General features: G+C 43.3%; 1 protein-coding gene across 2 annotated transcripts in view; it reads right to left on the bottom strand.

Moving 5' to 3' along the window:
* The window catches only part of LOC119436532 (ATP-dependent RNA helicase A-like), a 137,753-nt gene that overhangs the window by 103,801 nt on the left and 10,155 nt on the right, over positions 1–23,797 (bottom strand). The window contains exons 1-5 of one of the 2 annotated variants that reach the window (XM_037703402.2): positions 23,543–23,662; positions 19,747–19,856; positions 15,447–15,493; positions 11,841–11,977; positions 7,129–7,227 (exon numbers count right to left, since the gene is read on the bottom strand). In XM_037703402.2, coding sequence (XP_037559330.1) covers positions 7,129–7,227; positions 11,841–11,977; positions 15,447–15,477 — 267 coding nt within the window. In that variant the 5' untranslated portion in view covers positions 15,478–15,493; positions 19,747–19,856; positions 23,543–23,662. Of the gene's footprint in view, positions 1–7,128; positions 7,228–11,840; positions 11,978–15,446; positions 15,494–19,746; positions 19,857–23,542; positions 23,683–23,797 lie in introns of those variants that run through there. The other variant, XM_037703401.2, reaches the window with a different exon arrangement.

The following is a 23,797-nucleotide window of genomic DNA, read 5'->3' as shown; positions in this document are numbered from 1 at the left end:
ATGCAATCTATTTTTTCTTATGTCAAGTCATTTTGGAGATATTTAATACTTTCTGAAAATCAATTTGCCCAACTTTTCAACAATTTTACCACAGAATATCAGAGAAAAATTTATATTTGCATGTTCTAGAACAATCAGAGGTCACAACTAGACCATCACTGTAATTTTAGCTCAATTGTTACAAAAGTTATAGCCATATCTAATATGAGGGTTATGAAGCTCAAAATTCTTATCTGTTGTATTGCCACATAAAAAATTCCTGCATAAAGGATATCATATATTATTAGTTTTGTTGTGTGTAGAAACTCATAAGCTTTTAAATGCAACAAGAATAATTGAAATCGGACTATTACATGAAAAGATACTGTGGGCAACAGCATGTGTCATAGGAGAAATGCAGCTTTTGAGAAAATGCAAAAAGAAGTTCCAGGACATGATCAAGGTTTATTCTTAGCAATTGAAGCTAGAAATTCACGTCCACCTTGCACTAGAAGCCACCAGGCTCATAATCACCATCATTCTCTTTCATGCGCCTCTTCTTTATGGCATGCATGAACTTTTCTGCTCTGGTGTGCTTCTTGTCAGATGCGACTAGCCGGTGCTGGTCTTTTTCAGCACATCTTTGAGCTGCTGTGCTGCCTTGGCTCAAGTGTAGCTCCTTCAAGATGGCCTCAGAGGCATGTTTTGTCCCAGCATTAAACCTGGTGATTGCTTCAGCAGCAGCAGTTTCCACAGTGAAAAGTGAGGCATGTTTGCTTTTAGGCACAAGGGACCAGATGACCGAATGGAGGCTCTCGTTTGAGTTTTGAGTTTTACCTCGCTGACATCGGTTTAACAACTTTCGGTCAGAGAGGCGAGTATACACTGGCAGGAGGGCTTCTGCAACATGTGCAGGAAGATTGTAGCGATGCTTAGGTGGAGCCTGCTGCCTTGCCACAGCCTTGTTGTATGTGCACCACGATTCTTCACCCTTTGGGCACCGTGAATGATTTGGCTTTGCATCGGTGGAAGTCACATGGTCATAAGTGGCAAGGACAGCATTCTCCATCTCTTCAATATGCCCTTGGTGTTCCTTGAGTGCCCAGCCATAATAATTTGTGAGTTTTGCCACAAGCTCACCTGTAAGCTTCCCTTTGCCACCAAGGCTTGGCCTACCTTCTCCCTTATTTTTCTGCAGGAGGTTTCGGAGTGCAGCACCCATCCGTTTGTGCACATGATTTACACAATCCTCCTTTGAAATTGCTATGTAGCCATATACCTTCTCCTCCTGGAGGCTGTTAAAAGCGCGGCTATCGCCGTCACACAACATAGTTGTGTATCGGAGTCCATGTTTCTCCAATGACCGGCCAAACAGAATTTTCGCAGCCTCTACCTCCATTTGGCCAGGCTTGCTCGAAGTGTTTTTTTGGCACTTATGTCGAACTCGCCATTCACTATATTCAGGGTCATCATCCTTGGGGCCGAGCTCGCATCCCAGACAGAAGTTGGAGAGAACTTGAAAGTCCAGCACATAGCCAGAAAAAATTTCTATCACAGTTCCCACACAAATGTGTGACAGGTGTCCACGAGTCAGCCAAGTCCCGTCAAACGAAACTGCTATGTTTCCGGGATTGCCAAAGTTCAGTTCAGAATAAATAGACTTCACAGCTGCCGCGCACTTGGTCATAACACCCGCGGATGCGTTCAGGGCGGCGGGGTTCATCTTATTTTTTACGTAGTCTTGGTATGTTTTGGTATGCATACCACGAGAGGAAATGTTGAGAGCCGCGAAAATATCGTTTAGTACAGTCTGTCCGTTGCCTGTGCTCATAACAGCACGAGCCGCGAGCACATTCACCTCGAAAGGGTTGCAGGTCGCATTCCCACCTGTTCTTGGCGAGCTCCATCCGGTGCTTATGTCGCCGCAAATGGCACAGTTCACCACTAGTTTTACGGCCACTCCATATTCCCGGTCGCCCTTTGTCACGGTCAAGGGGCCACGGCAGAATTCGCATTTCGCGCACCGAAGCAGTTGATTTAGAGCCGCTAGGCTTAGAATCGTAAACGCGGTCCCGCTCGCCGCCGCTTCCGGGGAATCTCCGATAAGCGACTGCTTTCGGCGGGTTGCTGATAACGAAGACAGCTTCTGTCGTTCCTCCTCCGCGCGACGTTCAATTGCCACTTGTTCGGCTTCTGTGATGAGAAGCGTGTCGACGCGCGTTGCCCTCGACGTGTCGTTGACCGCAGGCATCGCATGCGCGGCCGTAGCTTCGGTAGCTGCCGTACGCTCGCTGGCGCATACCGCTGTGCTGGTCGTCGTCACTGCCGATTCATCCGAAGGTACTTGGGGTATCCGAGAACGTCGCTTGCGTTTTTTCCCGAAGGCATGAGCCGTCGCGAACTTCCGTCGACCGCCAGCCATCGTTGCGTTGCTACGGCGCACTAGACTCCGTCCAAACCACGTCTAAAATGGCGTCTCGCATTGTCGGAGAAACGAAACTCCCGGTCGTCCAATCAGAGGTCAGGATTTACCCCACGTGGTACAAAGGCGCCAATGGCGTGCGAGTATTCCCCCTTTTTTCGAAAGCGTGTACCTTCACAGTAGCCAGACTAAGTGCCCCTTTTCCGCTAAAAACGGAATGTAGAAGAATCCAGGTTTCGAATGATTCCAAAATGGCCGCGCTGCGGGTAACGGTTGGCGTAGACGAAGGCATTGAATTCGCCTCTTTTCGAGGGGCGTTTGCGAGCAAAAACGGTGATGAAGCTGACTTTAGAGCGCAATAATAAAATAAGTATTCATCAGAACGCGTTAATATTGCAGCAATAGCTTCTCTAGGACGTCTAGATTGCGAAAAAAATTGTTAGAAAAAGTCGATTTTTTTTAGATTTTTTGGGCCAGAAGACCCGTGTCTCCCCTTAAGGGCTGAGTCTCCGATGGTCGTGTCCGCATGTAGAACAACTCATTGGCTCGAGCATTTTTTTGTTTCGCACTTTTAATATTTCAGTTTGAGAAGATTTAACGTAAAAGGCATGTGCTGCCGGTGCTTTGTTTCATGACATTTGTTTATAGGCTGTCATTCTCAAAATTCCAAGGAGCTGTATAAACTTGGACATGTAGCAGCACCAGCAATGCGCAGCACTGTTGTCGACGGTGGCGGCGTTGGCGATGTGTTTATGAAGAACGTGCCAACCTTTGGCGTACACCCTATGGCAGTGTACCGTAGCGCCCATAAGGCCATGGTCCCTGTGGTCACTAAATAAATGAAAACCACTGGATCATATATATTTCTCATTCTTTAATAGTTCAAATAACCAGTTACACCATCACATCTTAATAGTCATAATTGAAAACACATAATTCCCACCATAGAACAAAAAAAAAAGCTTGCAATGCGTGTCTTTAAGCCCATAAAACCCCTCTCGCCACCTGGCGACTGTTGTATAAACCCGAAAAGTGCGGGTGACGCGCTTGCGGCGCTTGTTTGGCCACCTCTCCTATTCGACCACTGTTAACTATACTCAACGCATGAAGAGAGGGAGGGAAAAAAAAGAGGGGGGGAACGAAGTAGCGCTCGCCCTTTCTACACTCAGTGAGCGCGGAAGCAGCCCCGACGCAGCAGACAGCCCAGTTAGTAGAAGGTTGTGCTGACAAAGCGCAAAGCTGTGTCGCTTGAGACAAAGCTGCAAATTTTGCCTGACTCAAAGAAGACTGAGCCCGCGCAGGAGCTCCGCGATCATGACAGCTGCAACAAGGGGTCATGCTGATCAACGGTAAAGGCGGGCTTTGTGCGCCAAGGCGAAACCCCCCATGAACACAGTGGAAGCCGCTGACATTACCAAGCTCTGAGAGCACGTTGCTATTGACAATGAAACAGCTGGTGCGTCGTTGAAGGAGTTTCTTAGTACAGATAGTGCTGCCTCGTTCTGCAAAGAGATATTCGAGGGGGCGGTGGTCGCGACAGACGGAGGTGTTGTGCAATGGAGGCGACGACAGCAGCGGCAGTATCGACGAGATTGACGATGGCTCATCTTTGGCTTGAGGTTAAGCACAAGAGAGCATGTAGGACAACAGAGAAGTTTGCCAACACGAGTTTGTATCTGCCACCATTACCGCGCAGCGCGTCCCGCCCACCCGCCGATTTCGAAAGTAGCGCTGTGTCTTCATTCCCTTCTGTTGTCCTACGTGCTCTGTTGCGCTTAACCTCAAGTATTGCAGTACCAACTAGCCCCCCAGTCTATTCTCTTGAACTGTCTTTAACACCGACCCCAATCGAGTCGCTCATTGATTTCATGCAAGCTAAATTATTGCCACCTGCATTCACGCAGCCACTGGACACGATGTACACCGCGGTTGTGAACATGAAACTCCCGCAGATAGTGCAGATTTCTGACTATTTCCGCACGCCTAACGCTTGACATGTGTTTAGGGGTGTAAATTAACGTTTTATTTTCACTGCGTACTTTGTACAACGTCTATTTTTAGCGCAAGTGGCAAATTTGGTTTCAGAGCGTCGATGGTGTTTGGTATTTTTACAAATTTTTTAACGGCAGTCCAGATAGAGCGATGATTGGTTATAACAATCGGATTTTTCTTTCTTGATATCGCTATAAGTGGACTGCACTGTACTTTTAGACGGACAAGCAACCCATAATATTTAGATCACAGTGACCTCTTCAGCAACCTTGTAGTTGCCAATTGCACTGCTTCAGGAACTTCTCTGAATAAACTTGCTCGGAACAAGTACCCTTCCAGTATAAGATGAACAGTGCTGCCACAAAAGGGCAACAAAGGTAGTATCAATGTTTTTATTTTGCAAGCATTTTTTGTTATCTGGCGCCGCTTCATCCTTCAACCTCTTTAGAAATTTTTTCGCGAACTGAAATTTTTCGCACAACTTCACACAACATTGGTAAAATTGTAACACAAGGTCCAATTCATAAACTCTACGAAAAATTCGGGAGATAGGCAGGTATAAAATTAGAAAAAAATTTTAGTTTCAGTTTAGAATAGTACTTTACATCATTAGATGTGCAGAAACAGACAAGGAACTTAGGCTAACTCACAATGTCTTTCATCCAGGCCACAGTAAATACAGTAGAACATTGTTAAGTTTTTGGGAAAATTTTTGAGAAAAAAACACACTAACTGGGAAAACGTACGAAATTAAGTAACTAAAACATTTGCCAGATTCAACTATAGTTGACATCTACATAATGCCCTGCGCAAACCATTGCAGCATAAGGCGCCGACAGCTGGTGAGCCTCCAGTGGCAAGAGAAGCGCATTGTCTCTTGCGTCGATCGCGTCGATAGCGGCCGCAATTTCATCCGCAGCAGTTGCGGCAAAAGTAGTTTCGGTAATTCGACATTCGATTATTTCGGACATTTTCTCGGTACCGTGAAATCCAAATTTACGAGGTTTTACTATAGCAGTGCCATTCTTGAACGCCAACAGCCTACACGTGATCAGAGTGCGCAGGAAGCAGAGTTTAACAGTTAAACAAGTCGACACAATCAGCAGCCGGATGGAAGAAGGTGGTGGGCAGGGACACTGACCTCTCCGCCATCATAGCTTTCTCACAACAGCTCTGCCATCCCCCTATTTTGATATTTTTTTTCATGCAACCCAGTTATAACAATTATCGGTTATAACCATGAAATTTTCGTGACACTTGAATATTGTTATAAGTGGGTTCGACTGTATACAGAAAACACGACAACTTACACAGTAGAGTATGCTGCATTGCATAGGATCCCAGTTTTCTGACTAAACAGCTATATCAGTAGTTCTCAAATGGGGGTCCGCAAAGCCATGTTTGGGGGTCCGCAATACCCATGCCCAAGATTTTTTTTATTTTTTGTCTTTTTTGCAGGTGTGGCCACTGCAAGCCTTGGGGCATTCTGGTTGGAGACTGTAGATATGTTTTCCCTTCTCCATGAGATGGCTGTAAAGCTTTTGTTGCAGTTTTCTATAACACATGCATGCGAGCATGCTTTTTCCAGGCTTGCATACTTGAAAAGCAAATACAGAAACAGGTTGAATGTGGCTCCTGATATGCAACGCACCACGTATTGACAAGCTGTCCAGATTGAATTGACGTGGCACTTTTGTTGGACCATTCATAGCCAAAGAGAAATAAAAGGCACCTGTTTCATGCTGCATGTCGTGTTTATATTTATACTCCCTCCCGACATATCCATGGCTGAGAACCACTGCACTAGATTATTTGCACTCAAATTTAGCTCAAACAAGGCATTCAGCAGCAGGCTTTGTTTGCTACTGTTTGTTGGTGACAGACATGTGTGTTCTCGCTGAATTAAATTCAATATAGTGTAAACAATGTTGCAACAGTAATCGTAACAATGGTGCCATCTGGTGTGATCATTCCAAATCAGAAAAAAATTGCTTTTCTCGTTCTGCCGTTGCCGCAGACAATGTCTATTTCCAATTTAGTCTCACAACTGGGCCACAAGACTACACTGTTAAACTTCAGCTGACAAATCATAATCAACAATCGTGCAATGAATCCTTCGTATCTGAACTTCTTGTGTGTTCCTAATGCTACCATTTTTTTTAAACCACATTTGACATTCATGGTTAAAAGCTATTTCATATTAAATTCGCTTGCAGAATAGTTTATTCGTATACAGTTCGGTTTCCAAAATTACTATTTGCACACAACTACATGACAGCGCAAATGGAACCAACCGTGGCTAAGGCTGCTAAAACGGACTGTATTGAACTTAATATTCTCCCAGGAACTGTACACACACACACACACACACACACACACAAACCATTGCAAGGAAGCCACAAAAGGCTGCACCTGCACACCGTCATCAAGGCACCACTCGTGCCACATAATTTGTAAAATAATTTATCCTCAGTCTCTTGTCAGTTCACTTCCCACAGCAACATACTGCTTCCAGTATTCAAAAATACTGTCAGTGAAAACAGGATCAAGTCACTCCACTGCTGCATCAGTTATTTTCCAGTAGACAAAATAGAGCCTCCAAAAAGGCATTTGATGCAGTCAAGCAATTATTGCATCACTCTTGTAGTAGGGTCTCCTCCTTCATGCAACGGTGTATAGCCATAATAGCCATTTATACAGGTAGTAATTATTACAAGATGAACAAGCAGACTTACATTTTCTGGAACACAGACAGCTTCAATGTCCAAAGCTCTAATGGTCTCGGCCATTTCTTCAACAACCTCTGGCTTCAAAGTGACAGCATATGGCTCCAACTAAGGAAATTAAAATAAAATGAGATAAACAAATGAGTGCTGTCAAGTTATTCTCTTAAGATCATTTGTAAATTACAAAGTTTACGCATTAAGTCTCTAACAACTGACCAAATAATCTATTAAGTGCCGATGGAAAAAAGACAGAAATACAGATCAAAATTACAAAGCCATAAAAATAAATTTAAGGTTAAAAAATTATGCATATAGAGAGTAACTTTTGTTTTACAATAACTTGTTTTTGTGGTACCCTCTTTTGGCCGTAGGCGCAAGCACTATCAGTGCCACTATGGCCTCCTAGAATGAGCTACAGCACGCGCCACACAATCTCGGAGACGACAGAGCCACGCCTCTACTGATAACTGAAGAATTTGAAGAATTAGCTGCACGTCGTAAGGTACAGCAAAAACCTATATTAGAAAAAATTTATTGCATTTCAATATTTAATATAAGACCACGGAGCCACGTACACTAATATAAGGTGCATAGAGCATACCTGCCAAGTTCAATGAAACTAAATCCGGGAGATCTACCAACCGGGGGGTGGGGGAGGCGGTTATTACACAACCCCCCTCCCGATGTCTATATTTTCAAGTACTGACAGAAGCTCAGACCCGGAAGTGCAACTAGCGCTTCTGGGCCACGTCCAGCTGGCGGCAGCAGCCAGTGGAGCCCTGGACTTGGGGCCCCACCCATCTAGCTCCTAAACCCCTTCCCTTTTACCTCAATAAATGTTAGTTTTCATTACAAATTTATTTGCAGCTATACAAATGACCACATGAACATCAAGGTCTCACTTTTGCAAGCATTTTGTTGTTGCTAATTAAATTCTCAGGTCCCACAACCATCATCCGTTTATGAGGCACGCCGTAGTGGGGGATTAATTTCGATCACCTGGTGTTCGTGCACCCAAAGGACGGCACAAGGGCGTTCTTGCATTCTGGCCCCAACAAATGTGGCCGAGATTTGATCCAGCGAACTCGTGCTTAGCAGTGCAATGCCAAAGCCACTAAGCAACCACGGCGGGTGTTCAAAAATCCTTCAGATAATGTTTGATTGCAAGAAATTCCGTTTCTTTCACATTTTGCGAGGATGACGTTTCCCAGCGTCTTAGACGAGCGACACATGGACGAGCGGCACTGCATCCTTGTATTTTTCTGGATGTTAAATTGCCTCTCGCACTCTGCATTGCTCTGTGGTATCAACAAAATACCCAGCGTCACTTCGGCTGAGCACTACATTAAAAATACTTGATACTTTTTGCACTAGCGCTCCTTGCTTTTAAATCATGACTGACCGCAGGCCTACGCAATGCCAGAGCAGCTGACGCCGAGGAGAACGATGGAGAGTCGACTGTTGCTAGTTGCGGAATGCGCACGCTAGCTTAATGAGACTAGGGCACCCGACAATCCCATCAGTGTAAGGAGCGGCTCCGTGGTTAACGAAATAGCGCATGTATAGGGTTTCCCTACTACTTTCTTATTGTTAGGCTGGCTAGCCACCCTAACAATGTTTTGCACGATGAACTTCCAACGGGATTGGATTGGGTTGGATTCTTTTTGCCAGTGGGGCCTACAAGTGCAGGACACGAATAGAAACAGGACACAACTGCAATTTCTGGAAGATTTTCCTGTCAACCATACAACCGGAAGAACTGCTCCAAATCCGGGAGTCTCCCGGGTAATCCGGGAGACTTGGCAGGTATGATACTGTAATGTACATAATACAACATAAGGTACATAAGTACAATATAAGGTACATAATATAAGGTACACTAATACAGTCGACTCTCGTTACAATGGACCCCGATAATCTGACAAAAGATGTCCGTTTAATCCGAAGTCCGTTATATCCGACACATCTCACTTCCGAAACTTTGGTCGCAATGTTTAACAATGTTATTGCGAAGAGTGAGGGACGAACGTCCAAAGTAAAAAACAAAAGTCGCTGTTTCACCCTAAATGCGAAGCATCGATTGCGATAGCAAATTAGTAGACAGCTATACAAAGTAAGGATAGTAGTTTTATTGGCCGTATAAAGTTGTAAACACTCGCTTACTAACTACAGTCAAACCTCGATATATCGAACACGGATATATAGAATTATTGCGTATATTGAACACTTTCTATATCACCAGGAAAATCGCATGCATTTTGAATTCTTTATTTCGAACGGGATTGGACGTAAAATGGATATATCGAGACTTGGCAGGTATGATACTGTAATGTACATAATACAACATAAGGTACATAAATACAATATAAGGTACATAATATAAGGTACACTAATACAGTCGACTCTCATTACAATGGACCCCGATAATCTGACAAAAGATGTCCGTTTAATCCGAAGTCCGTTATATCCGACACACCTCACTTCCGAAACTTTGGTCGCGATGTTTAACAATGTTATTGCGAAGAGTGAGGGACGAACGTCCAAAGTAAAAAACAAAAGTCGCTGTTTCACCCTAAATGCGAAGCATCGATTGCGATAGCAAATTAGTAGACAGCTATACAAAGTAAGGATAGTAGTTTTATTGGCCGTATAAAGTTGTAAACACTCGCTTATTAACTACAGTCAAACCTCGATATATCGAACACGGATATATAGAATTAAAAAATTAAATTATGGGGTTTTACGTGCCAAAACCACGATCTGATTATGAGGCACGCCGTAGTGGGGGACTCCGGAAATTTGGACCACCTGGGGTTCTTTAACGTGCACCTAAATCTAAGTACACGGGTGTTCTCGCATTTCGCCCCCATCGAAATGCGGCCGCCGTGGCCACGGATATATAGAATTATTGCGTATATTGAACACTTTCTATATCACCAGGAAAATCGCATGCATTTTGAATTCTTTATTTCGAACGGGATTGGACGTAAAATGGATATATCGAACTCGCCACCCCCAACCACGTGCACTCTGCTGACAGTCGGCTAGCTTTCCTGCATCACCCTCGGTGATAGCGGTGGCGTTCCAGACTGCTGCGCTCTATAGCCGCACACATCGATCTAAAGCCCCTATATATAAAAAGTAGCACCAACCACTTCCCTCCTCCTCCGTTCCACTGTCGCGCTCGGCACGGCCAGCGCGATCGAGGCGCGATATTGACAGTGGCGCCGCCTACGACGGGCCTGCCGTGGCAGACGACATATAACGCGCTACCAGAGGAAATCCGCGGAAAACTTCGATCACGCCCTGCGGAGAAGTTTTTGAGGCGCGATTTTGCTTCGTCAGTCAGTAACTGGCCTTAATAATGCCGTTTTGGAAGTAGCAAAGCGCTGATGTTGCCTCGCTCCCGACTTCAACTGAGGCTGTAGCTGCGTTGGCCTGCGGCACTATAGAAGGCAAGGGCCTATCGCTTGTGGATCGTTGAACTATGTTGAAGACACCGTGGTTAAGCATGCAGTTTCCAATAAGAAGCAGGCTACACTGCTGCAGTACTTTCAGCCAAATGAGTAAATACTTTGTTTGAAACCAAGTGAGTATTTACTGTGCCACGATTGGTTCCCCATTGATAGATTTGTACAAGTTTTTAACACGTTTTTTTACGTGATTTTAAATATCAAATTCTGTCTATATCGTACTATTTCGCGATCACCACACTGTTCGATGTATCGCGGTTCGACTGTAAATTAACAAGAACAGTGTCCCGACTGCACAGGTAAACATGAACACATCTCGCTCGATGATCAGGGAAAGTTGCTGTCAATACGCTGGAGTGAAGAAGCGCGGCAGCAGCAGCGAGCGTATTTACCTACATGCTGTCTATAGCTTCAACGCGAATTAACCGTGGAAAGCACAGTGCATATGAAGCTACCGGCACTGGGCGCACTTTGTCCAGATCGCAGATCGCTTTGAAAATAAAGCCCGCGCAGGCCCGCACTTTGTCCACGTCGCAGATCGCTTTCGTGATACGGCCCACATGGCCACGCTGTAAGCAGCAGTCACCGAAGTAGAACCTCTCCCTCCTCCTCCCTCCCTTCCTTCCTCCCTCGCGTGCCTCGCGTGTGCGAGGCTGAGCTGCAATCGTTGGCTGACCCACGCAAGTCTGTTGTCAACCCGTGTCGACACAGCAAAAGTACGCTTTATACGCCCGATTTTGCCAAAATTGCCGCTAATTTTGTCTGCTGTAGCGCAATCCGTTAAAAGCGAACTTTGTTGCACTAATAAAATAGGTAGAGCAAGCTAAGATTGAAAAATGGTCCGTTATATCCGAAAGTCTGTCGTACGCAGGTCCGTTGTAACGAGCATAGACTGTATAAGGTCATGTGATAGGGAATCCCATTTTTGTCACGCTTTTGCAGCGTGAGGACGCCAAAAGCCATTTTTTGCAATTTGTTATGAAAAATTTAATATAAATCCTCCTTTAATGAGGAAAACTGCTCGTTTCAGTCAATACGAGACACAATCTTTCAATCAGCAGAGCTATCTCAATTCACATTCGGTTGTCTGTCCCTTAAAGTACTCAGATATTACAATACATTGTGAAACAAAATACATGGGTGCCTTCACTGCAAGTGCACCCACGAACACTCACAATGATACCGTAACACGAACATAAGAATCACCACAGCCTGTAAACAGTGAAAGCATAACTTCATATTTCTAACCTTGCTTTCAGTCTTCTTCTTGGCAACTCCTGTGTAGGCTTCAATAACGCCAAGATGGTACAGCTGACGCACTAGAGACAAGGCACATGACTTTGATGCCATCTGTTTGTTAGAGCCTTGCTCTTTTGCCTGAATTCCTAAAAAAAGATGTGAAAATTCTGTGTTGAGTGCTTTGACCCCCATGATGCTCCAAATATTTCAAACCAAACTTGTCATCAAATCTTACCAAAAAGAAGCTTTTAAGAATAGATGGCACACGAATAAGTTATCGAGCTTTGCTATGGAATGGAACGCTGGGTGAGTTGCGTAAAACATTTAGCAACATGTATGGAGTCCTTTTCTTCTTGTCCTACCTGAAATTTCATGCTGTCTTTCAATTATGTTTTTACAGCCCCTTGTGTGCTAGTCTCGAAAGATTGCCTAATCTTTTTACCGAAGCACATGAGTGGCTTTCTGACATTTATGCAATTCAAAAACAAACAGTAACAGTCAAAGAAGCAGTGTTTGCCTGTGGCAAGATCTGCAAAAACTAATGCTCACGCATTCTGTCATAGTTCTAGTGAAGGTGTCAGAACACATCTACATGTCACATGTAGTTAAAGGTTAACCACATTAGTAAAAAAAAGTAAGAGTCAGCTAGCATGTAGACAGCTATCACTGAATTTCATTAGAAGCAAAATTGTTATACAGTGTAGACCGCGTATAACGTAAGTCGCCGGAGTCGCGAATATCCGCACTATAACCAAAGCAACAATTTTCAAGGCCCGCACATATGCAAAACATGTGCACCGAGCCACCACGCGTATGCGACAGTCGAGGAATGCGGCTAGAACGTTTCCATTCAATTTACAGTCGAATCTCGTTAATTCGAAACAAATCACGCGGTGGCGCCTCCGACCAGCATTGCGCCGGCACCGCCATAGAGTAAAAGCTTGGGAGAGACCCCTCAATGTCGCGCGCGAACAAAACAAAAACAAAAAAAAGAAAGAAAAAAAAATGCGGCGGAAATTTCACCCTCTCTCAAATGGCAAGGTCGCCGATTCTGCGTTGCGCCGGAACATGCGTGTACGTGCCGACGTCTCAGCCACGCTAACGTAGCCACGCGTAGAAAATGCCAGTGAACCCTTCTTTCTCCTTTATGCTTCCTCTACTTTCTAGTCACGTGTTGACCTGGCACGCTGCGGCTACGGCGCAGAGGGAAGCAGCGGCTCTGTCCCAAGCCGGCCAACGCCCTCTTCCCGATAATGGCTGAAAACACAACTTCGGGGAGCTGGCGCCGGGCCGGCTGTAGCGGCGGCACCTGCACGGCGGTGGGCGCGCACGGTGACAGTCGAAAGTGAGGGAGGTACGAGGGAGGGCGAGGGGAGCCACCGAAGCAGCGGACTTGCCGAGGCGAAATCCGCTTCCCTGCCGCCCTCCTCCCTCACATTCCACGGTCTTTGCGTGCGCCCTTCCCCGTGCCGTGCCGGCGCCGCCCGCTCCCTGAAGTTTCATTTACTGCAGTTATCGTGAAGTGAGCGTTGGCCGGCCTTGGCAGTTTCGTGGCCCTCGCTCGCTAGTTTCAGCCTCACTGGCTGTTCGTTCACACCACATGCCCTTCTCCTCCACTTCGACTCTCTTTCTTCCTCGAGCGCTCCTTGGGGCGACCGTTTCAGTGGAGCGTTCACTGTCTCCGCTGACTTCCGTACTCCCAGGCAGCTGCACTGTAACCGGTATTTCGTTTCCTGCAACTGCACTATAAGCGATACGTGTATACATAGAGTGCTATGGGAAAATTAACGGGAGTCTGAAAAGACCACACTATATCCGGTCCTGCACTATAAGCGGTTACGTTACAAGTGGTCTATACTGCAGTATCTATCATACGTGCACAGGTTCAGTGAGAAATTAATTTTTTGGTATTTGCAAAGTTGTGTCCCGTTAATTTGTTTTGCACATAGACACTTCAAGAATGCATGCAGTGTGTCAAGCTACTCATAACAAAGAAGTATCCCTCCAAAGCATGTTGCCCTTAGTAGGCATATTCAGAAAGAGGAAGCTTAGAACTGAAAAAAAAAAAAATTGTGAAGGCCAGACATTTCAATTCAACCACAGGGTTTGTCAAATGCACACATTTGCACTTAAACGTGAATACTACATAGCCTTTTCTACTTCATAATGCAAAACTTTTACATTGAACAAGTGCACCACATGTACAATCTTCTCCACCAAATTCTTTTTTGAGTTCCAGTGTACACAGAGCATAAGCACACAGACTACTACTGAAGGTAACATCTCCGAGGATCAGAGCGGCAGGAGTGGCAGAAAGCAGTGGTGCTCTCAGCAACTCCACAGCAGACAAACCCAGAAATGATGAAAGAAAACATTTGCAGTATCAGCCATGATCATGCCAGAGCTCATCTAATGACTATACTTATTTTATGTTTTGGCAAAATAGCTTATAGTACACATTGGTCAGCGCCAGGTAAACTATTCCTTTCTTACCATCCAGTGCTCATGGCCAGTCAATTCTGGCGATTATAGAGGTGTAGCACTGCTTGGACCACACTCAAAGCGTAAGAAAGAGAACTGGAATAGAGTTGTTACATTATCCCAGCCCAGAATATGGAAAATTTCTGGCCTCATAAATATTAACCTATTTGGTACCCACATTTTCGCTTGCTATCAGCACGTATCTTGCATAAATGTACACCGAACTGCAGAGCAAAGTTTAATCAATGCTTACATGCCACTACCTCTTTTCCCACCATGGGGAAAATATGTTTTTTTGTATGTTGCGGCAGATATTTTTTTCTGAAGAAACTACTGCATTCAATATTTAATGTAATACATAAACAGAAAGCAAAATGAATGCACTTTTCACACATAAAAGTTTTATTAAAGAGATGTATGTCATAAAAAAGATATAAAGTGCTAAAATTAAAATTGTGCGATAAAATTGAACAAAGTTTGTAAAGACATGCTTGTATTTACTAAGAAAAAAAATGTTACGAAAATTATGAGATATACAAAATGTATTGCCATCTATTAGGCCTTCACTCCGAAAAAATAAAAATTTTTCATTGAACAGGTATTTCGCTACAAAAATTTAACTGCAAGCACTATAGTTGGGCGTGCCAGGCTACAGTCGCCGATATTCCGGGCTGGTTTGCATTGTCGTCGCTTTCAGACTCAAAGTCCGACAAAAAGTCAGCGTCCTCTGACTCGCTGCTATTCAATGTATCGATAAGATCAGCCGCAGAGGCAGCAGAATCGCGATATCTGCGATCTCCCAAAGCGCGCACACCGTTTCCGGTGCCAGATATTTTTGCGTTTTGCTTTGATGCTCGCGAAACTTTTAGAAGCACATTTAAAAATCACTGCCTGGCGGGGAAAAAGCAAACTGCTTAGAAAACTAAAATATAGTTCTCCTTCACGTCCGATAGTGCAGTTGTCCATGAGCGGCGCGGAAGGTCTCGAAAGCGACGTTTCAAACCATCGATAGAGGGCTAACAATGCCCAATGGGCACGGTACCGAAAGAGTTAGGCAAATCTGTTTTGTATCTAAAAACAATGGCAGGCTACAAAAGTAGACAGCAGAAAAGTGGAAGGTTTGCTAGTACTTACTCATGTTCAGCTTACGCACAGGCAATGCCATTTCTGCAAAGAAGGTCCTGGGAAGCAAGAAATACAGAGTGTCGGTACAATAAATTTAACTAACCATAAACATATTCCAAAAAACAGTGCATTAGGCTCTTTCAGTACAGCAGAAGCTAAGCCACAATGCATAGAACAGACCACATGCATTCCAGAATAACAAAGAAACCAGTATAGGGGTAAACTAATATCAATCAGTTGTAAACTTTTTATACAACAGTAGAAAGTGCCAGAAGTACAGCCCTTCTGTAAATTATGAAAGAATAAAAACATGGCAGCATTATTAGTGTGAGCTTTCACAGATTTTTTAACACCAAATCCATATTTTTACTTCAAGCCTAACAAAACTTTAAAAACAAAAAGACTTTCCTGGGCCAGATTTTTATGTGTCCTCACATAAAAATTTTGGTGTTCAGAGGCACATACTGTCATACAAACCGTGCAAGGACTCTTCCACAGTCACAAAGCAACTACATGCTGTACAGTTTATCTACCTTGCTGAGATGAAAACGTCCACCTTAACCTAGTAATTGTAAATGGCTCTCAAAATATTATAACACATACTTCACTTGGGAAGAGCAAGAAAGCTTAAGGACAGTGCAGTTGAGATGTCGTTCCCCAGCAGCACATCACTGTCGGTGGCAGAAGTCAATTTTGTGATAACATATACGAGTGTAATTTTTAGAAAGTCCAAAGTTTCAAAAAACTGCTTGTGGCAGATAGCACAATTCTAAGCCTTGATCTAAATAACTTGATGAGGCGGCCATTAGTTCTACGAGAAATCAAAATGCTTCATTAAATAATTAACATAATTACACTAATTAACTTTATAATTACAATTATATAGAGTTATAATTATATATAATGTATTAACAAATTAGAGCCGGTGAGTTTGCAAGGCGTATCCATTTGGAACGAATTCTCAGGACTGCGCCAGTTTAGAGATAATTTTCAAAGTGTCTGACGAAATGCATTGGCCTTCCAGCTACTTCGTTCAAGAAAACACTGTTTTATGCCTTGAAGCACAGAAGTAACTGAACACCAATGCATTTCGTCGGACACTCTGAAAATTAATATCTCAAAACTGGTGCAGTCCAGAGAATTCGTTCCAAGTGGAAACATCGCCTTGCGAACTCACCGGCTACGATTTGTAGATTTAAATATGGGCCATAAAAAAATGAAATAAAAAGTTTGTTATGATAATTATGTTAATTAATTAGGCACTTTGATTTCTCATAGAAGTAATGGCCAATTCATCAAGTATTAACATCACGGTTAGAATTGTGCAATCTGATACAGGCAATTTTTACAAATTTTGGACCTTCTAAAGAAAAACACCCTGTATTACTCATTTAGAAGTTGATTAGTAAGAAGAATCATTAATTACATTATGACACATGTTGCAATGTCACAACTGAAGCTGTTCAGTGCTTGTCTTGTCATCTCTTCCTGCTCACAAGTGGGATGTGTACAAACGACTATCTTATCACAGCAATGTGCACCGTAAAATCTATTCAGCACTGTCCATGAGCTACGAGCTAGGACTATGGGGACTGGCTAACATACCTTCACCTGGCAACATCAAATGAGTATACGCGTAGCTATAGCTCATGCAGTGTACAAACGACAGTGCAGAAGATTTCCTGGCTCACTGACACAATGCAGAAAAACTTCAAAGCCCTGATATCAAAAAAAAAAATGAAACTAAAGTGATCAAATGAAAATGCTAGACATGTCCTGCTTCTATGGGTACTGTCACACTGTCCTAATGGCACTGCCTTTTGTCCTGCTTCCAAACCCCTCAACTCTGGCAATAAATTGCAGTGCACCTTCTACACTGACATAGGCAAACTGAATGCCAAAAAAGAATACGCTATATCACTTCGTTATATCACCAAGAATTACTCTGCCCACCAGTCACATTGTAGGACACTAAGTGCAGAGAAGGAATGCAACACTAACACCACAATGAAAATAAATATGACACTTGAGCATGCACACAAACAAAGCCTTCTCAATGTATTATCTGAACCACAAATTTCCTTTTATTGCTCGAAAGTGAAGGGGGCATAAAATGGCATACCATCAGCAGTTGGTCTCCCATTATTTTGTCATGCATGAAATTTAGTGGTCTATCTCAAGTAGTAAAACAGGAAGATGTGTCCCAAAGACCTTTGTGAATAGAGGTCAGAAGCATGAACTATCAATATGAATAATGAAAAAAACATTCAACCCTCTCTGTAATGCGGGAGAGAGGGGGCTTTGCTTTGGCAAGGAAAAATGCCAAAAAGAGGGTCAGAGTGGGCCAACTCTTACATGCAATGCTTACATGTGAGTGCCAAACATGGGGGTAAAGCATGTCACATGGGATAATGTTCTCCACGCAAATCACCAGCCTAGATAGCAGTGTCCAAATATCACACTGATAAGCTTCCAGCTGTTGGCCCTTCTCTTTATTACAGCTGCAGTCACCTACAAGCCCTCATCTTGCCATCACAAGTGAAAACTTCATACTGTTTTCAGTAGCTTGAACACTTGTTAGTCACCATCAGTGCCTTTTAGGCACTGATGCCAGCTCAAAGTGCTCAAAGTGCAAACCAGCTCAAAGTGCAAACAGCTCAATCAAAAGAAGTGAAAATTGGGCATATTTGAGCTAGTTTACGATTACGGCCAGTGTGAAGGAGGACAAGGAAGAAACTTCGCACAGGACATCATGTGTGTATTTCCTTCTTTGTCCTCGTCATTTACACTGCCCATAATCATGAGCTCAATCAAGCAACCCACACAATCACCAATATATGGAACGCTAAACTGCAATTAGCGAAACCTGATGATGACTAACTTTTATACATGTTCACTTGAGTAGGATCAGCGTTTTTGAATGACTCGTAGGAGTTGTACCCTAACTGTTGCCCCCCCCCCCCCCCCAATCCATTCTACTTCAAATTATCCAATATTTCATTTTACATTTGAAATACTTCTTATTCCGGATAGAAAGCATGGATTATTTCAGGAGATCTGGGGCGGTATTCTGTAAGAGTCTACCTAGTGGACTGTCCATTTCAGCTGTCGCTGATTGGCTGCTGCTTGACGTGAAGGAAGGTGACACACTCCTTCCTGCACGTCAAGCAGCAGCAAATCAGCGACAGCTGAAATGGACAGTCCACTAGGTAGACTCTTACAGAATACCGCCCCTGAACTCAGGTCAAGGGCAAATCAACAATTGCTGAATTTATAAAAGCTGATTGTGCTTACTTTCCTTTTCTACATTACAGGGATGATTTTTTTTTTAAACAATACAGATTTTTTATAAAAAGGCTATGTACACGAGACCCCTGTCGTCTTCGCATAGACGAGGAAGAAATACTTTACCGCTGCTTAATACCCTTAAAAGACTAATTAACAAAAGTTGGTTAATTAGCTCTATTATTAGTGCCTTAGGGGTAGTGTTTAAATGGAGAATTTGAAGGCAGTTCATTTTGATGCACCCTCATTTTTTAAAGAACTTGCAAATCACACCTAATTCAAGATATTTATCATCAAATTTCAATGGTAAATCTAAGCAATAACCAAACCGAGTGCAGTGGGAGTGCAGAAAAGGTGGCCCCGCCATCATATCAGAGCGAAGCACCCAGTGACGACAAGGGCGAGGAAGTTTGAAACTAAACATCTCAGCCAGTCGCAGCACCTACCGATACAGCCCACTTTGCCTGGCAAGCATGTGCCGCTGTGTGTTGTGCCAGGATTTGCGGTGGCATGCTATCATTCAAACTTGGCAACTTGGCCATCTGACGCGCAGCGGGACACGCTGAGTCTCGATATTGCCTGGATCTGGCCTTTCAATGTTGATGATCTCTTAAATTATGTGCGATTTTTGGGACTTCTAAAAAAATTGGTATGCCATAAACTGTGACACCATACATGTTTTCCATATAAACTAATGGTAATAAAAAGTTAATTACGAAATTTTTCTTAGTCTTTTCAGAGTAACTTCAGCTGCGGCAAAGTATTTCCGCCTCGCCATGGAGTTTGTATGCAAAGCAAAAGGTGTTTCATGGTCATAGTTTTTTTATTTAAAAAATATGTATTGTCTAAAAAAAAAAAAACACCCTGTATAAAACAGTACAGCCCTAGCTGACAATCCTCCAACCCCTAAATCTCAGGGTACAGCACAAACCAGTGACATGTCTGCAAGACCGGTGTTTCATTTGACCCAAATTACGAATATTTAAAAAGAGTTAAGCAAACAAAATCAAGAACTGCTGCATACCCAAACAAGGCTCACCAGCTCTGAAACCACACTTTCAATGTCCAGCAGCCATGAGCTGTGCAACAAGATGCTGCCTCAGCATCTCGTAAGCAGGAGCAGCATCCAGCCACCTGTAGAACACACAAACCAGCCCAGCAGTTTCAGTACAATTCTTCTGCCTTCAAGTGTAGCATCATGGGAAGCTGCTGGGCTGGTCTGTGTTCTCCTACCTACTTTTCAAAAAACTTCCTTTAACAGAACTATGCCAGTACTGGGGTCATACATCACGCAGATAAATAACTTGTGCAAGAAATTTGTTCATGAACCATAAAATTCCCTAGCTAACCCTGATGAGCTGCATTCATTCACTCATTGTAAGGCAAATAGCTTTCATTGGCTCTTTTGCCCGTTTTTGTGGTAGGTGGTGGTTGGATTTTCAATTGCAATGATGTGCGACACACATCAAGCTGCACAAGGGGGAATGCCTAACACATTTGCGGCCTCGACCATCATTAAACTTCAAGTAGACATTTTAAAAGGACACTAAAGGCGACGTGGAATGTTCAAATACCATTCCATAAACCTCGCAGCAATAAAAGAATTAGTTTAGGAGAAAATCGGATCTGAAGGGTCCACATACCTTCAGCACAATGCAAATCACCCGCTACTGAGAATGGGAGTGGTGACATTGCATCACTGCCTTTTACTGCCATCGGTTAGTAAAACGGTGCGCAACAAACAGTACTATGATTTTTTTGCGCAAAACGCAAACGTGCAGCCACGGAGGAAACCATGCCAAGAAAGAGCATTGGATTCGCCGCTGCAGCTGCTTTCGGTCATGTAGCGTTGGCCGTTAGAGCATCCCATGACATGACATAGGCCGGTAGTTTGTAGCGATGCCTTTTCCCGTAATAATGCCTTCTGGCGCTTTTCCTGTTCGTAAGTGGCCGCATTCGATACTCCACCCTGAGCAGAGCGTTGCTTGACCACTCAAGAACGTGAAAAGCGCCGAAAGGCATTAACATCGGGAAAAGACATCACTACAACATACCGGCCATGGACATGGAATTCTCTACTACTTGCAAATTGTTGTTAGTTTCGCGAGCCCGCAAAAGCAGCGCAGCACTATGCAATAACGAAACTAATGAAACGCAAAAGCACGGGTGGCACAGAGTCGAGCAAAAAAGAAACCTTTCGACTGCCCACTTGTATAATGCAATACAATGATCTTTTGATTAGGAGAGGTTGTGTACTAGTGACAGAATTATAATGAGGAGTGCCTTTATCATCGGGCCAGTAGGTGAATGTCCCGGGTGAATCGCAAATCGTGTCCTGCATTTACCTCAATTTCTCATACACTAAAATGCGATAATATCGACGCCCGATATGTTCTTGAGCATCAATCAATTTAGATTGACTTTATACTTGCCTTTATAGTCCCTTTAATGAAGCACAAAACTGGGCAAAAGCATAACCAGATGTTTAGCTGTGAAAATTATTATTGAAATTACTTTTTTTTACTGCTCGTTTATTTGACACCTTATTTTTCTGCACAGAACCAGTCTCCGCATATACCCTGCACCCTCTATTACAACACCTGGGAATAAGAAAACATCCTCACATGTAAGCTGCGGAAATAACTACATACTTGATATCAACACTCAAATATTTGTAAAGAGAGCCTCCATTCACTGATGCACATAATCCAAGTTTGGTTCGCCAGTGTCACATGTGCTATTGGCTAACTGACACAGCCAAAACAAAAAATGGTGACCCTCAAAGAGGGGGAGAGGGGAGCTTCAACACATGGGGATGGGGAGCGGATGCTCACGGTAGGGTGCCCTCGGAGATAAAACTTTGGATGGCAGAGAACTTTGCCTTAAAATGTGGCCTCACTGTGAAATTTGTGGTGCCGTGAAGCCACACCTCAAGGCGAAATTCGCATATAACCTGCACCCTGACTTTACAGTTAAAATTTTAGAATTCTTGTTGCGCATTATATGTAGGCGCGAAAATATCGTATTTCTGAACCCATCCGTGTTCAAAAAATCAGTCAGCAATTGTTTTTCTTTTCTTTTTTTTTTCGCAATGAAACAGATGGTTTGATTACATCTGGTCTCCTGCTAAAACTAAGCTCACTGTTTTGTGCTTTGCAAGCAATGCTCCTGTATGGAACTTATGAACCTTTTTAATTTCACATTCTTAAGGTTCTGCTTTATTTTTGCTCTCTCTAACCTATTACCTTCCTCAGCACTGCAGCATTTTTTTTTTTTCACAGGCACTTTAAAGCAACTTGAATGAATACAGCAATCAATGAACAGTTTTAGAATAGAAATACAATTTGATTATCTTTCTCATACAACAAAGGGCATCAAATTTAATTAATGCCACTGTGCTACAGATATGGAGCTCAGCAGTGAGAATCACACAGGAAAGGAAGCCTGTGAGCACAAGTGCTTTATGTCTTTAATACCTCTTTAGCTTCTGAAAAGCAACTTTATAAACAGTCAAATGCTACCTCAGCTCATCAACATAGGTACAGTTAACCCAGCACTGGCACAGTTCATAAGTACTACATAACCATTCATTTTTGTTTGTAAAAACTGGTGCACCAAGCACAGGAAAGCCCAATCGTTTTTCTCTCAAACAAAATGAGCTAACTTGTGGCTTTTAAACATACAATTCTACCCCATAAGAACTACATGTTCCACAACAATACCTACACTGTCATCCTATAATAAACCGTTCTTGTCGTGCTGGCATCACAATTAATTAAATTATGGGGTTTTACGTGCCAAAACTAGTATTGATTATGAGGCACGCCGTAGTGAGGGACTTCGGAAATTTGGACCACCTGGGGTTCTTTAACGTGCACCTAAATCTAAGTACACGGGTGTTTTCGCATTTCGCCCTCATCGAAATGCAGCCGCCGTGGTCGGGATTCGATCCCGCGACCTCGTGCTCAGCAGCCCAACACCATAGCCACTGAGCAACCACGGCGGGTCGTGCTGGCATCACAGTCTCTTATGTTGCTTACATAAAATATTCAAAATTACAGCATTATGAACAAACTACACAAACTGCCTGCTACACGAGTACTGCAAGCTTTAATACAAATTCAAGAAAAAAGTTGCATGAGGACAATAATTTCACCACTAATAGAAAATCAGAATACCAATTTGACATGGAGTATCCCAGGTGCTGTAAAGCCAGCCTCACAAAGCCTTAACTGACGAAGCTAAAATGAACCAGATAAGTCAGAATGACTTCATAAAGTGTGGTTTCAGAGAGGTGCCAGAACATTAAATTGTGACTGGCAGTCTCGTAAAAAAATCAGTCTCTTCCCACCTTGAGCACTGCACATGCTTATGCTGCTAGCAGCAGGTTAAAGAAAACCTCAAGCGAGTCAAGTATTTTTTTGAAACGGGAAACAGTAGCATCAGCAACATTAACTGAAATGTACTTTACAATTTTTTGCACAACAAGCTTAAAAGAGTCAGTTAAAGAGCCTATAAACCACTCTGAGCTTGAAATGTTGCATAGTGGCAGCTGTCTACCAGCTGTTTACCATTCTTGTGGCTGTTCTTGAACAACAGCCACAAGAATTTATTGAAATATTCATTATTAACAAGTTATATTATCTCTCATATTGCAAATGCAGAACTGAAGCCAACCAGCACTAAGACTTGCCTATCCACTAGGAGCAACAAGCAACAATCCGAGGACAAATGAGGTCTGCTCTTACTCCCCTTTCACATTTGACATGCTGTATAGGCAAAATTTGAATGAAGCAAAAGGAAAAAGACTCCAACTATACTTGTTGTGGCTTGGTCCAACTTCACTATAAGTGTAATCAGCATTTATCTTATTCATCTGCATGAACTGATGCAGCCTTGATTTTGCAGTGTCAATTGTCCAGTTGCCATGGATTCCGGAATTCATGTCCAAGTCCTCTGCCTGCACACATAAAATGTTGGCGTTTCACTAATGTGTCCCTTAAGAAAGCTGTTCACGCAGTAAAAGTGCAGCATAATAAAAACCTCAGAACAAGTTTTATCTATGTACTATATTG

The sequence above is a fragment of the Dermacentor silvarum genome, chromosome 1 (genome assembly GCF_013339745.2).
Source record: "Dermacentor silvarum isolate Dsil-2018 chromosome 1, BIME_Dsil_1.4, whole genome shotgun sequence".
Classification (NCBI taxonomy): domain Eukaryota; kingdom Metazoa; phylum Arthropoda; class Arachnida; order Ixodida; family Ixodidae; genus Dermacentor; species Dermacentor silvarum.
Note: the sequence above shows the minus strand (reverse complement) of the source record. Positions and strands in the feature narration are given on the sequence as shown.